The following is a 15,624-nucleotide window of genomic DNA, read 5'->3' as shown; positions in this document are numbered from 1 at the left end:
TTTATACAATCTTTCCACCTGCCATCTTCAACAAACCAAGGAATAACACATTTGGACCCGGTGACAGCGCTTGCAGTTTTAGCATTTGTCACCAATGCCGGTACTGCCTGCCCCGTATTTGGATTTGATTTCGGCAGAGAAAACGCAATTTTTACGGACGAAACATCTTAATGCACACTCATAGAAAAATAATTAAAATAAGAAAATATTAGAATGTCGAGAGTACATCTAGCAAATGTACATTTTTATAAATATAATAAACATATGTACTTATGTACAAATGTTTAATACGATCGACATGATCGCTGCTTGCGGTCCAAATGATGAATATACCCAAGAATTGATGATTTGTTTGGCGAAAATTTTATGGCGGATGTTGGTCGCATTTTCTGGTTTACTAGGGCCGTAAAGTGTGTTAAATCGTTCATACATACATATGTTGGCCTGTACTTCTTATATATTATGTACTTTATATTTTGTTCAAGTATCCGTACTGAAAATATATGTACATATTTACACAAATGTATGTACAAAATGTAAATTTTCGCAAACTCACCGACAAGTTCAACATTCAGTTGTTCGGGATTTTTGGTGTGGCTAACATCATGGTTGGATTGTTGGTTTAATGCAATTAAATAATAGTGATATAAATAAAAGTAATTGAATTAGATTAAGAAAAAAAAAAAACAAATAGTAAAATTTGTGTTACTTTCGAGTGTTTCTAAAGGGTAATTTAAGAAATCGTGAATACCTAAATAAATATCTAACGGCATACAATACGTGCATATTTGCATTTGGGTATATCATACATAAGTTTCAGTTAATTCTTAAGTGAATATAAACAAATGACTAAGAATAAAAAAAGATATGTGTAGAATGGCAACTGTAAATTAAATTCGAGTTTTTATTTGGTGTTGAAATCTGGAATAAATTAGCTTTTTAATTTTTTTGGTTTGCTAAAATTTGCATTCAAATTTACGCAACTGAAAAATGCGTATCAATCATGGTTCCTTACATAGTTTTTTACCCATTTATTAGCCCAGAATAGTTCCATATTAAAATAGCGTATTTAGGTAGCTCGAATTGTATAGAATGCTAAATTATTCTCAAAATACATGTAAACTATTACATAAAGAAACATTATTATAACAATCTATCTATCTGCATCTACATCTACATTAACCTGGGTCGATTTGTATGGACGAAAGTTAACCGATATCGCGCCATCGATTTTCGATAGGATTTGCGCTCATGAAAAAAAGTTCCACTACGCATACCCAAAAAAATAATTTTCTAGCCTGCGAAAAAAAAATGGCGAAAGGGTAAATTTTTTGACCAAAACACTCCCCAAAACCCAAAAAATATTTTTTTTTCAAAAAACTGTTGTAAAAACGTTGGCGTATGCGTAGTGGAACTTTTTTTCCAGAGCCCAAATCCTATCGAAAAATCGATGGCGCGATATCGGTTAATAAATCGACCCAGTCTAATCTACATATGTATATATAAATACGCCACAAGCAAATTTTCAACTCCCTTTTTTGAACGCACCGTTTGGCCGATTTGGATGAAGTATGCACCAATTTGTAGGAAATGTTGTTGTTTTGTTGTAGCGAGAAGGACATTCCCCGAAGATCTTGGAGAGTGTTATCGATGTTGATGGTCCTGCATCGGATGCAGATCCGGTACGTTCCGTTACCAAGCCCGACCATTTCGGGAACAATTTGTTATGACCACTTGCGACCTTCTAGGCCATACCGCCCTCCCACCTGCTAGACCAATGAGGAGTTCGGGATCGTCAGAGCCTCGGCTGTTAATGAAACAGAATTCGCCACGGATAGGTGAGGTTGACAATTGGGTTGGAGAAGCTATATATTGCGCTGGCAACCCCTTGAGGAGGGTTGCGCTATACAACCCCTTGCCTCTATTTGGTATTTTAGTCGCCTCTTACGATAGGAATACCTATCGTGGTTATATTGTAACCCCCTAACCCGCTGTTGGAAATAGAACTCTTCAGTGCATTGGGGTATATTTGGTGTTAAGGGGGCGTAACATCAATATATATACATCAATATCGGGATAATCAATATCTCTAAGAGTATTAATACCAGGCAAATGGTACTTGGCCAGATGCCCAACATCGATATTATATCAGTAGGGAAAAGCGATAAAATTGGAAAAGAGGGCGTAGTACCGCCCATACAAATTTTTCGTTCCATACCACATATCTCGTAAGCCGGCCAGTAGGGAAAGGCGATAAAATTGGAAAAGAGGGCGTAGTACCGCCCATAAACATTTTTCGTTCCATGCCACATATCTCGTGAGCCGATTAAGTCACATTACCTAAACATGGCATAGCTGCTAATATTCCGAAAGTCAAAGTTTTAACGAAAATTGGAGAATATTGGAAAAAGGCGTGGTACTTTCCAATTTTCGTATCACACATATTCAATTAGTTAATTAGATGCCTATTTTAATGGTCAACGATTATTTCAATTGTTTTCCAAAAAAATGCAATTACTGATTGATTACCATCAGAAAAAAATCTAATAAATCATGATTTTATCGGATTATTAAAAAAAATCAAAAATAATCAAAAGTAATCAAAAATGCAATTTTTTTTAATCAATTGGAAAGTAATCATTAAAAATAGAAAGGAATGGCAAGTAATGATTCAATGACTTTTAAAGACAATAATCAAAAAAACGAGTAATCATTACCATTAGTAATCAAAGCTCTTGGTAGCACTTACAGACAAATCCATTACGGTTTCGGATAGTTACCATTTTTTTTCACTCGACACCCCATACAAACATATTTACTTCAAGTCTGACAGAAAATTATAAAGCCATAATATAATTACATTACATTCGTTTCAAGCCATGCTGGAAAAACGATACATTTAAAAGATAAATAAATGTAAGGCGCGATAACCTCCGAAGAGATTTTACACCGAGCCTGTTTGCGTCGTGCTCCTTTTAATTTTTCCTACAAATTGGCGAAACAGAACCTACTTGTTTTATGCCGACTCCGAACGGCATCTGCAAGGCAGATGAGTTTTCACTGAGAGCTTTTCGTGGCAAAAATACACTCGGAGTGCTTGCCAAACACTGTCGAAAGCAACCCCGCTTTTCTTCTAATTGAAAAAACTTGTTTCTAAAATTTATGATGTTGCTTTTCCCGGGGCGTGAACCCAGAATCTGATGATCAAAAGATTGTCAACATTTCATTAAACGAATGCGCGACGCTGCCACAGCTGCTCAAACTTTGTCTCAGAACGTGATGCTCTGTCATAAAATGTAACACTGCTGCATTAACTGCAGTTCGGACACACCCTATATTTAAATAAACTTTAAGGCCCTTTTTGAGCTACATCCTAACTGATTCGTTTTGTTTTGTTGATTTTCCAAGAGGGTGGATATTTGATGTATATTGGAACTTGGATTTGAGACAATGACAATGATGATGGCGCAATGCCGAAACCGGTGTGTTTCCAAACCAAATTTGACAAGGGATGACGAAATACCTCTCCAATATGCAAACATCATAACCTAACTCCGATCGTTTCTGATAATTTTTATTGAACTCTTCTCTCCCCTTACTTTCAGTGGCGTAGTGAAGGGGGGCCGAAGCAGGGCAAGGGGCATCTTCCTGGATAGTTTGTATTTTTATTATAACTGATTTCGGAAAACAATTTCTATACTAAAAAATGCATGCATAGGTATATCCGGAACACTTTCTACAGGTTGTGGAATAATTGAAAGCATATATCTTTTTTTCTCACGTTCTACGTTTCGACGGGAATTATTAAAAAATGTGTTAATAAAAACTGTCAAACGCGAATCTGAAACACGATGGGGCGCCAGAGTACAAGCGGTTAGAGTTATCGTCGATGGGCTAGAGAATTTAGTAGAACACTTAGAACAATTAGCAGAGGGCACTAACACCACAGTGACACCAGAAGCGAAGCTACAATTCTGGTGCAAAATATTGTAACGAATTTATTGAAATTCCTCTTATTTGCAACCTCCTGCTAACGTTCGTATCGCTAAACTGTTGAATAAAATAACTTCAATATTCAACAATGCAAAATGGTCTTTATTAGACTACTTTGAAAATACAATAACACTTATACTTCGCAACAAATAGCGTGCTTAAACCAAACTGATTGGTCGTGCCTCAGCTGGTGCTGCTTTTATACTCTTTGGTTTCCTCGTTGGCATATTTCTAGGCGTTTCTATTTCTAGAATTTACTAGTTCGCTGAAGATTGCATACTTTTGTGAGTATCTCAGAAATATGCATGTCTATGTGTGAGAACTACTTTGCTGATGATTGCATACTTTTGTGAGTAACTCTCCGCTGCTGTATGTACATATGTATAGACATAATGATTGATTTGTTTATGCAGATACAAGTGACTGCTTAGTATCGGCTTAGAGATGATAGTATTCCTTAGTGTTGCTAATATTCGTCACAATATACTAAATTTTAGTTTAATAAAATTGGTTCATTTAGGTATGACATCTTAAGGAGGATTGATCGTGTGCAGCTTAGATTACAAGATCCGGGGATGAAATTTAGAGAAGCGTATCATGATCTTAAATTATTAGACTGAAGTATACGAAATTCGAGATACTCTTTGTGAAGAAGCAATAGAAAAAGCAAAGTCTCTTTGTGAAAAATGGGATATTGATATAATATAGTAAAACGAGTAAGGCGCCGTAAAATACCCGGAGAATCGGCTAGAGATGTTGGTCTTTCCGCAGAATATGAAATTGGAAATTTTTTAAACAGATTTGGATGGAACAGAACTTTTTATCGAACTATGTGACTGCAAAATATTACTCCGTTAGAATTACCTACTTTTATAATCTCGTATGGAGAAGATGTTTTTCCAAGCATGCGAGTGGCACTTCAAATACTCTTGACTATCTAAGTATCAATTGCTAACTGCGAACGTTTATTGAGCAAATTAAAACTGATTTTGACATATTTACGATCGACGAAGGAGCAAGGTCGCCTAAGTGACCTAACATTATTAAGTGTAGAAAAAGAAAATTTTGAAATACAAATACATGCGTATATTCAAACCTCCTATGTAATATAGTTTCGGCTTCTGGGTACATAGAAAATGGGTGCGATGACATCCAAACACTTTGAACATGGTGTGTTCACGTTTTATTTATATTAAAATTAAATTTCTGTTTCACTTAAAATTATGTCCATATCAAAATGTGTACGTTAGGGTGCTTCATCGAAAATTGAAACGTGCTTTCATAGGGGTTACTTAGATTGGCACATATATTTAAAAATTTCAGTAAAAACTTTTACGAACAAAATTTCTATTTATGCCACCATTACTTTTCTTCAAAATCGCGGCCTTTTTCCTAAAAGCCCCGTCACATAAGCAGTTTTTCATATACATAGATGCATTTAACACAATCGTATGCATTATGAGCAGATTGCACGTATTTTTATGGGAGCGGCAGATCGAGTGACACTAGCGCCATCTGACATGAAAAAGTAGCCATCTTCCAACTTTTGATGCAAACCAAGCATAAGAAGCAGAATTTGACAATTTATTTGGCTAAAGGTGGCTTCACACTTTGCAAGTGAAATTATTTTTCCCATTTGTTGGTACTTCTTAAACATTTTTCACAGTTAAAAACTGCAATTTAACAAATGCATAGAACACAAAATATGTTAGCAAGTATTTTTGTTGTATAGTGAGAATGTTTATAACAGTGCTTCGCGAAATTTTGTATGTGAATGGGCAAGGCGAAACAAGTATAAATTGCTATGTCTGAAGTTCCTTTATCTTTACAAACGCAACATCTTGGCTGATTGTGGCGATGTTACGGGAATGCACAAGATTGCCTTGAATGTATCTATATACATATATGAAAAACTTCATTGTGGCTCGGCCATAAACAAAAAGAAGACGATAGTTGATCGTATGTAAGACTTTTGAGAAACTCGATATGAAAAATGTTGAAATGCTCGATTGAAAATTCTGAATTTTGAAGTTTATACAATAGCCATTGGGAACAGACAAAACTTACAGTTGAAGCGCAATTACGGAACTACCCTACAAGAAACGCTGATAGTTTTACTAATACATTCACACTTGTAATTGACAATGCTGATCCTGCGATGACGTAAACATTGATACTCAAATTTATGTATGTTCCTTTGTTCGCTCACGCATGTCCGCATGTTCCCAACTACAGCCTATAATCATGAAAAAGGACTCAAACTGGGAAAGCTTCGGACACCTGGTACTGAACAAAAGAACATAGAGCAGATACCATTATGCATGTTAGACAGATACATAATTCTCAACGGAATTTCATGTATGCGAGAACAGTTTATCCGATTTAATCATGTTGTCACTATTGACTGTCATATGACAATCAAATGATTATCACGGTTGTTTTGTTATTTTTTAAATTCCGCCATTTTCAACCGACGAAAACCATACAAAAAATAAGTTTAAAAAATGAAAAAGAGTGCATTTCAAAGCTCCATGCTAAAAGAAAAAAGATCGAAAATAATATTAAAAAATACCAAAAACTGTCGGAATGTATGGGGCGCACTAAAAAAATTGATACGCGAAAAATAATAGTGGTTAGTGGTGATTAATTTTTAAATGTGTTTCCGCATGAGGAAAGCGCTCTTCTGTTGTTTTGTTATTTTCTGAATTTAAATTGAACATTCTGAACTCTAATTCTTATAAAACTATTTATTTTAAACGTATGCTTTTATCACGTAAAAAATTAAAAACGTAATGAAATAAAGTAAATAAAAAGCAAAAAGCATTTTTTAATTTTTTGCGGAATATAACAATGGTCATTTATGATAGTATAACAGTCAAACCTGATATCTACAGTAAACTATCATTTATGACACTTTTTGATAGTTAGAGTGTCAGCACTGATCGAGGAAAAGAAATGAGAGTGAGCAGTACGGCTATATACTTAATCAGTAGGCCATGTTGGTGTATAAGAAGGAGACAAAAACTCACACGTACACAGTTGTTTACATCACATTTGCGCAAGTCCCCTTAAGTTTGTGATAGAAAGTTTGTATGAGGCGCTGATCGTTAGGTTGACATTGCTGACAATCAGATGATAGTCATATGATAGTCAGTGTTCTTGTAGGGTAGGTAAACAAATATTTAATTGAAACTACATAGTAAAGATGATATAAAAAGTGTATTAACTATGGAAGGCTTCAAGTCTTGTAAGGGGTTTTTAATTATCTTGACTCGTTAGTCACCAGCGAATTTTATATTTCTGAAAAAAATTCCAAGTCATATACTCTTATTCACAACATTTTGTTATACAAATGAAGCGTTATGATATGTTCTGCTACACAGATCTGATAGCTCAGTGGGTAGAGCGTACAACTGCAATCCGAAGTTTGGTTATTTATGCAATAAAAAATAGTTTCAGATTTAGGCTAAAACTTTTTACCTTTCGACTGATCAACTTTAGGTATCGGATGCATACTACTATTATCTCGACTACATGGACTTTTCCGAAATATTCAGTTCTACAAAAACGTTGTCAAAAACCAAATAAGAACCATAGACTTTTATCACATTTTTTGAAAATATTTGTTAAAAGATATGTCGTTTAACGGCAAGTGCAAGTGTTTTATGTAGGCGTGCAACTTGTGAATCAGAAGAGGATAGATATTTATTATTGGCAGTGTCCATCTACGAAAACTCGACGTCGGTAACAGATTTCTTCTTCACCGATCGGTAGGTAAGACGGCGACGAGAAAAGAAGATGGGTACCGAATTGCCCGTACCGTGCTCTGGCCAGCGACACACAGAGGCTTAGGTTGTACTGACAAGCGGCAAAAACATAATATCTACGGCAAACTTTGAAATATTTGTGCATAACTTAAAAAAGGGGGTTTCGAGGTCGCTGCTTACAAATTTGAAATTTTTTTTGAAAAAATTCCAAATGGCGACCAAGTATTTAGTATATGGGCGATTTGAAGGTCGCTTATTATACTGCGTTACAAAACCGAGCTTTAGTTCTGTCCTATGAACCAAATATACTTTTTTGGAAAGGGGAGAAAAAATAAAAATTCACTTGTATCGGCGATTTTCTTGTACACGTCAGAATTTTTTTTTATGTATAAAGTATAAAGCTCGTAGTGTCCGTCTGTCCGGCTGTGTGAAAGACTTTGGATCGATTTTTAACCCTTTTTCCGTGATCCAATCGAGCTGCAGGCAGACTCGTTGAAATGGCTGTATCACGTAAAATAAAAAAAAATAGATTTTTATCAATTCTCAGATTTTCCTGTATTTAAAAAAAAAATTTTTTTTCACTGTTTTCGCTTTAGTAGTTTAAAAATTTGAGGTGGAATCACCAAATCACTTTATATTTGATTGCCCAGCTTTTGTCAGAACTAGGCGAAAGTACTTCGGTCGCGACGCACTGGGATCTCCCGAGGATTTATCCAAAATTGTGATCGGTATCATTCTCAGCTTTATCGTTGCTACCCAACGATTTTCTAAGTAGCTAGATCTAAGTCACCGTTATTTTTGGTGTATGTGATATCACAACAGACCTTCGTGTTGTCCAAGTGAGCTATCCTTATCAGGGCATCTACCACCTAACCTAACCTAGTTTAAAAATTTGGAGTCCCTTCAAGTTATGCCGAAAGAGTAAAAAAAAAATTAAAAAAAAAATTTAGGAAAATCTGCGAATTGATAAAAATCTATTTTTTAAAAAATTTGACGTGATGTGATTTCCACGAGTCTGCCTGCAAAAAACAGCTCGATTGGATCACGGAAAAACGGTTAAAAATCGATCCAAAGTCTTTCACAAAGGCGGACAGACGGACACTACGAGCTTTATACTTTATACATAAAAAAAATTAGGACGTCTACAAGAAAATCGCCGATACAAGTGTATTTTTTTTTTCTCCCCTTTCCAAAAAAGTATATTTGTTTCATAGGACAGAATGTGTGTAACGCGGTGTTATGAATCAGAATTCATTTTTAAAGAGTCCAGCTGACGGATATATATATATTAAGATATGTATATTTAAGATAAACGTATTTATATATGCAATTCATAAATTATAAAATACTGATAAAATTATTCCCCATATGGCAAAACTAATTAAATAAACTTTAATTGGAACTATTACAAAACAATAACTACAATTTCTCCGATTTTTCTTGAATACTACATATATATCAAACAAATTCGAAACACTCATTCAATTAGCTAATCAGTAAAAATATGGAAATATAGGTTTTACATTTCCTACATCTATCCATTTTTTCGCTCCTGAACCACTGTGCGACTTTTCGCTCCCCGCACTAATATTACGTATACGCAATGTGGCGCTCGAAAGTGCACTCAAAAAATAATTAACTTCAATTATAATTATTAATTATAAATTCAAAACATATTTAGCTGTTAAACAACATTTTGCCAAATTGCGATGGATAATTGGAACGTTTTAGCGGTGCAAACATCTTCCTCAGCCATTGGACGCGATGATATCAATGTACCATCAAAGGAGCGTTTGGTGAGTAAATTGAAATGTTCATGCATATTGTGAACAGCTGAGCATGCATGTTAGTGAAAAATTTAGTAGTAGACCCAAAAACAAGATCCATATTTACATGTCTACTTTTAAATGAGCATAAGAAACAGCGCTCTCACCGATTTGGGGTGTTTAGCCAAAATTTCAATGAAGCCAACATGTTGGTCAGACCGATTTTTTTAATATTTTGTTTTTGTTTTAGCTCTAACATATGTAGCTATATTCAAATAGACGCCGAAATTTTTCGAAATATACAAGAGAATCTCTCAATTTGTCTAAAAATAAATATCCACTTGCTGCTCTTCGTTATTACTGCGATCATCATGGAGCTGGCGGCCGCATGTGCCAGCAGTTCGTAAGAAACATTGTGTTCGTTGTGATTTGTGTTGGGTTTGGGCCACTTGAAGAGGCAATATATATTTGTTTTACATAAGACAATTGAAAGAAAATAAAAGTTGGTGTTTAAAGAATTTATACATAAACATTTGATTAAACATTAACATTAAATTGTTTTAAGTAAATAAAAGAAAGAAAATTGTCTAAATGGATTTATCAACTGATATATGGGGTCAACTCGCTGTTGAAGCGTCACAGGTGTATCTCTCCGATGGTACTGTGCGTACGCCCTTTGCTGATACGGTATGAATAAAACTGAAGTTATGAATATATATTTAAATTTTAATTGGCAGAAAATACCAACAAAAAATAATAATTAGATAAAACATATGCACTTACTAATAGATCTATACAAAGCAACAATGTGCTTAAGCTATTTTTGTGCTTTTTCGGGGGTGCAACAAAATTTGTTTTTTCTATACAGGGTTAAGCAACAATAAATGTCATACATTACTGTAACAGTATTCTAAAAAAATATGACGATTACTACTCCTGTAATATTAATCGTATTTTTTATTATTAAAATTAGTTCTATTGTAATTCTAGAAAATTAGTAAATACTGCTTGGAATAGCTATAAAATCACTCGGTATATTTTGGTTAGTTTTTCGGTTGTAGAATAAAAGATGTGTAAAACTCTCAATTCAACCAAAACAAAACTGATTGTATCTTGAAACACATTTTCCGTACCTATTTTCGGTCCTTTCAGTGATGCCTACTCTGCGGCTTTAAGAGAGCATGAATAAAAGCACAATGACTTCGCTGGCTAGGTCATTTTATGCGAAAGAATGAGGGCAGTCCGACACAGAAAGTATTCCTAGCGACAGCCCTAGTTGGCAACAGAGGAAGGAGGAGACCTTCACTGAGTTCGAGGAAACAGAATAGAAGCAGATTTGATATACCGTCGTACTTCTAATTGGCTTCTGTTATTTTGAAACATAGATAACAGGCGTGACTTAGATGGTAAGGCGACGATCAATGTCGATGATGTGTATTCATTCCAAATTCATGCTGCTTCAGCGCCATATATGAAATGAGGCCAACTTAATTAATTCCAGCTCAGGAGCATTCCTGTGAGACCATTTCTGCACTGTTTTGTTTGTCTCAATCCAGTTGACTCACCTAGTATTATAAGACGATCGTTAGTCCACACATCTTGTAGCAGTCAATTCATTTAAAGCATGCATTCTGCAAATTAAAAACATATTCGAATCTCTTTTCTTCAGACAATCGAAAAATTAAATGACAAAGTACTTCTCCACATCTTCTCCTACCTGTCGCATCGTGAGATATGCCGTTTAGCTCGCGTTTGTCGACGTTGGCGCCAGATTGCCTATGATACGCGTCTTTGGAAAAATGTATCGCTCCGCCCTGAGGTATCCGGCTTACATGTTGGATCAATGGAATCGCTACTTGCTCTCATTTCAGTGCGTTTTGGTCCAACGTTGCGTTATATTGAGTTACCAATCGAATTGATCACGCACACCGTATTGCACGAGCTTGCTGCTAAGTGTCCCAACCTCACGCATATGCTCCTAGATTTTTCAACGGGTAAGTTATTAAATTTTTCAAACATAAACAATTTTTCATAACATTTCTCTCACGCCCTTTCTCCATCTTAATAGCTATGCAGTTGCACGATTTCAGTGAAATGCAGGCTTTTCCCACCAAACTTCGCTACATGTGCATTTGCCTCTCGGAGGTGATCTTTATGGAAGGTTTCATGCGCAAGATTTATAATTTTATCAATGGTCTGGAGGTATTACATCTTATTGGTACCTATGAAAAGTGTGAAGAGGAAGAGGAGGAAATTTATGAAGTTATTAATGTTCATAAACTAAAATCAGCCACACCGAATTTGCGTGTTATTAACTTGTATGGTATTAATTTTATCGATGACTCACACATAGATGCTTTCAGTTCGAATTGTATTCAATTAGAATGTTTGGCTGTGAACTATTGCAACAAAGTCACTGGCAGCACCCTAAAAACATTAATACAGCGTTCGAAACGCTTGAATTGCTTACTAATGAATGGTACAAGTTTAAAGTCGGAGTATGTGATGCAGGTGGAATGGGATAAATGTGCTTTGCAGGAGCTCGACATCACGTCCACTGATTTGTCTAGTGAATGTTTGATTGATCTATTAACGAAAATACCAAATTTGAAGTTCCTCTCGGCAGGGCAAATTAATGGATTTAATGATTCTGTGCTAAAGCAGTGGATGGAATCTGGATTAGCAAGGTACGTGGCTTTGACTTTGGTTGAAATAATTAGACAGCTTGTTTCCCTAAATATATGTCGTACCCTTAACGTGAAAAGGCTAAAACTCGCCACATCGCTTTCCATGAGCTCTTGATACGAAATGCAATTGTGTAATTATTTTCGTCCTAATCCAAATATACCAGGAGCAAAGTGCACAAACTTGATTAAGAATGTATATACACTTTTAGACCGAACCTCCTAAAGGTATTTAGTGTATAACGCACTAAAACCTAATCTACAGCCTGATGCTTTATTAAAGCTCAGTTCTGTGTCGAGAAATAAAAACTAACGGGTCTCTTCCAGTTTAAAAAAAAAAATGGCGTTAAGAGGAGCAAACTAGAAATCAGTTGACGGACGCATTGACGCTAGCGTTGTTGTTGTTGTAGCGATAAGGGTTCTCCCCGAAGGCTTTGGGGAGTGTTATCGATGTGATGGTCTTTTGCCGGATATAGATCCGGTACGCTCCGGTAACACAGCACCATTAAGGTGCTAGCCCGACCATCTCGGGAGCGATTTATATGGCCACATTAAACCTTCAGGCCATCCCTCCCTCCCCACCCCCAAGTTCCATGAGGAGCTTGGGGTCGCCAGAGCCTCGTCTGCTAGTGAAACAGGATTCGCCGCGGATAGGTGAGGTTGTCAATTGGGTTTGGAGAAGCTATATATTGCGCTGGAAACCTGAAAGGGTTGCGCTACACAGCCCTTGAATCTGGTATTTTAGTAGCTTCTTACGACAGGCATGCCTACCGCGGGTATATTCTGACCCCCTAAACCGCTGGAGGATAGATACCCAAGAACCTATTTGCTTTACAGGTTTATAGAGCTTGCCAAAATCAATTAAACTATGACAGACTAGGTAAAAAAGCCTCACTTTGTATCTCATATAAATAGAAAGATAAAACTGTAAAAAGACGTTCAAAATTACCGTCGATAGTTCTTTACAAATATCGAAAAACATTAATAATCCATGCACACTATATAACTTTTCAGCTTTTTTGGAGTGTTTAAAAAGTCAATTCCATAAATCATACAGGAAAAACTTCTTCTAGAGTATTTATGTTCAAACCGCCGCATGGCGGTAATGTTATTGTCCACCAGCGGCCGCTAAGCTCGCCGAGTCTATTTCTGCTTTGAAAAACTTCTTAACAAAAACATAACCAAGTTAGCACACCGAGCCGTAGCAGCACATGGAAGAGAAACTTGGCCTGGATCTCCTCGGAGGTATTAGTACTATTTTTGTTATGTACATATATGTAATACTTCTATATCGCTACTACTGAACTGTGCAGCCTGTCAAACATTACAGTACAGATATACAACGAGAGAAGGAGACAATATCTCAAGGCTGTCGTTTAATTTTTATGAAAAAGGGCCTAAATATATGTATATTTCAACAAGCCGTCTTGCTTCTATCAATATTGTACATTAGGCTATTTCGTTCTCCAAGTAAGCTTTTGTTTTCCATTAGTATTATAAAATTTTTATTGTTTTAAGAACTCCGCAGAATAGTATTACCGATTTATGCTGAGTGCGCAGATATACGTATGTAAATGAGCCCTTAGCCTCGTTTGTTTTTTGAAACGAAAAAAAGCACGGACGAAAAAGAGTATGCTAGAAAAAAATTTACAAAACTGATATTATTTCAACACCAATAGCAGCCAGCCCAGTACTCATATTTTTGTTTACAAAAATTTACTTCATTAAAAAACTCAAAATAAGTAAAATTTTGGGGTTCCGTTTTGGAACCTCTGAAAAAATGTTCTTGTGCGCTTGCACACTGAACGCGCACGCACTTCTCAAAAACCAAACGCACTATTTTTTTAGTTTAAGTTCTTTTAAGTTAGTTTTATAAAGAAAATATATAGTTTTAAATTTGAATTTCGGTTCCTAATTTTATCACTAGACTTAATTTTTAGTTTGTCCAATTAAAAATAGTGTTTAGTTTTTTCACTTTATTCGTGTGTCTTCTTCGTGCCAACTTATAATAATGATGGCCGCTCTTATTTTTCGAGCCGATCTCCCCGTTTCCAGATTGTTCCAACACCTGTTGTCCATTCACAATAGATAACAGGATTGCACCAACTTGTAAACAGGGTGAGACTATAAGGATGCTGTTACAAAATGCTTGTTGGGATGTATGTATAAGTATATTTTTATACATGTATATTTAAATTTTTTTCATTTCAAATATATGAATTCTTCGGCTTGTTTTTTTACTATTTACGTAAATAATGTACTTTGTATGGCTGCAGCCCATGTTTAAATAATAAATACATCAAGCCTTGTATTGTATTTGTTGGCATTTTCATTGTTTTACCCTTTCGAACCTGAAAGCAACCATCAGGAAAATTTCTGGTTTATTGATTATTTTAGCTTTAGTATAGGCCTTAAAAGTAGAAAATTTTGAAGTGGAGTCTCTACCCCCTCCAGGGAGGTTTAGGGGGTGGGACATATGTGTCCCATTCGATGTTTTGAGCGGGACGTATAGGCCCCGTTGGGACAGGAACAGGTTTATGATAAATTTTTTTTAATTACTAAAAGCTAGAGAATGTCGGCAAGCTCTAAAACGGGACATATTTATACCAACAATTTAACCTAATGGGACACATAGAACTGTTACCTACACTTCAATGTCCGGTCTGGGACAGTTTTTAATGAGTTTAAATGGAAAATTAAGATTTTAGTTATAAGAAAACTTTTTCTGGGATGTATGTGTCCCAAAAGGTCAAAAAGGGTTAATCGACTAACTGAGATTTTATAACAATTAGTATGCAGAAGTTGGGTAAAGGGGATAGTGACCCGTTGAACCCCTTTAATACTTTTTTTTACACACGCTACAATTCACTAACACTAACAAAGTCCGCGCATGCGCAGAACATACATTTGCACAGTTTCAGCAAATAATGATTGACAGAAAATTTGCACATTAGGAAGATAGGAAGGTATTGATATAGAAGTATTATATATATGGTTATGTACCGATATGGTAGCAGAGTTAGGAGTGAAGTTGTGCCTGTTCTCTCAAGTTTTCATTATTCTGTGTAGAAAGATCTTCCCTAAGTCATACATTGAACGCATTTGCCAAAGGCAACGAATTCATTATATTCAGGTCATAAGCCAGATGTGAAGAAGGGTCAACCGGTGATTACATCCAAAACTTTTCATGTATTCCAGAACTGTTAATAGTAGCCTGAATTCCACTTCCGAAAGAAAGCTATTACTCACCTAAAAACGTATTGCTGACAATTAAAGCGAAAGTCGATATGCGGGTATTGCAACCATCATTCTTACAATAATGGTGTGTATTCTACGAATGCATAAGGGGCTCCCAAAAAGGAAATTATGTCCTGAAAAAAGAAAAATTACATTACAAAATAAAAATATGTTAAT

General features: G+C 35.6%; 1 protein-coding gene across 4 annotated transcripts in view; it reads left to right on the top strand.

Moving 5' to 3' along the window:
• FipoQ (F-box/LRR-repeat protein FipoQ) overlaps positions 1-15,624 on the top strand; it is a 41,403-nt gene that overhangs the window by 17,867 nt on the left and 7,912 nt on the right. Inside the window, exons 1-4 of one of the 4 annotated variants that reach the window (XM_067761548.1) lie at positions 499-656; positions 9,442-9,556; positions 11,196-11,520; positions 11,595-12,213. In XM_067761548.1, coding sequence (XP_067617649.1) covers positions 9,470-9,556; positions 11,196-11,520; positions 11,595-12,213 — 1,031 coding nt within the window. In that variant the 5' untranslated portion in view covers positions 499-656; positions 9,442-9,469. Of the gene's footprint in view, positions 1-498; positions 729-9,441; positions 9,557-9,894; positions 10,214-11,195; positions 11,521-11,594; positions 12,214-15,624 lie in introns of those variants that run through there. The other 3 variants (XM_067761547.1, XM_067761549.1, XM_067761546.1) reach the window with 3 other exon arrangements.

This window comes from Eurosta solidaginis, chromosome 1, assembly GCF_040869045.1.
Source record: "Eurosta solidaginis isolate ZX-2024a chromosome 1, ASM4086904v1, whole genome shotgun sequence".
Classification (NCBI taxonomy): Eukaryota; Metazoa; Arthropoda; class Insecta; order Diptera; family Tephritidae; genus Eurosta; species Eurosta solidaginis.
The sequence above is the reverse complement of the archived record's forward strand: the minus strand, read 5'-3'. Positions and strand labels throughout refer to the sequence as shown.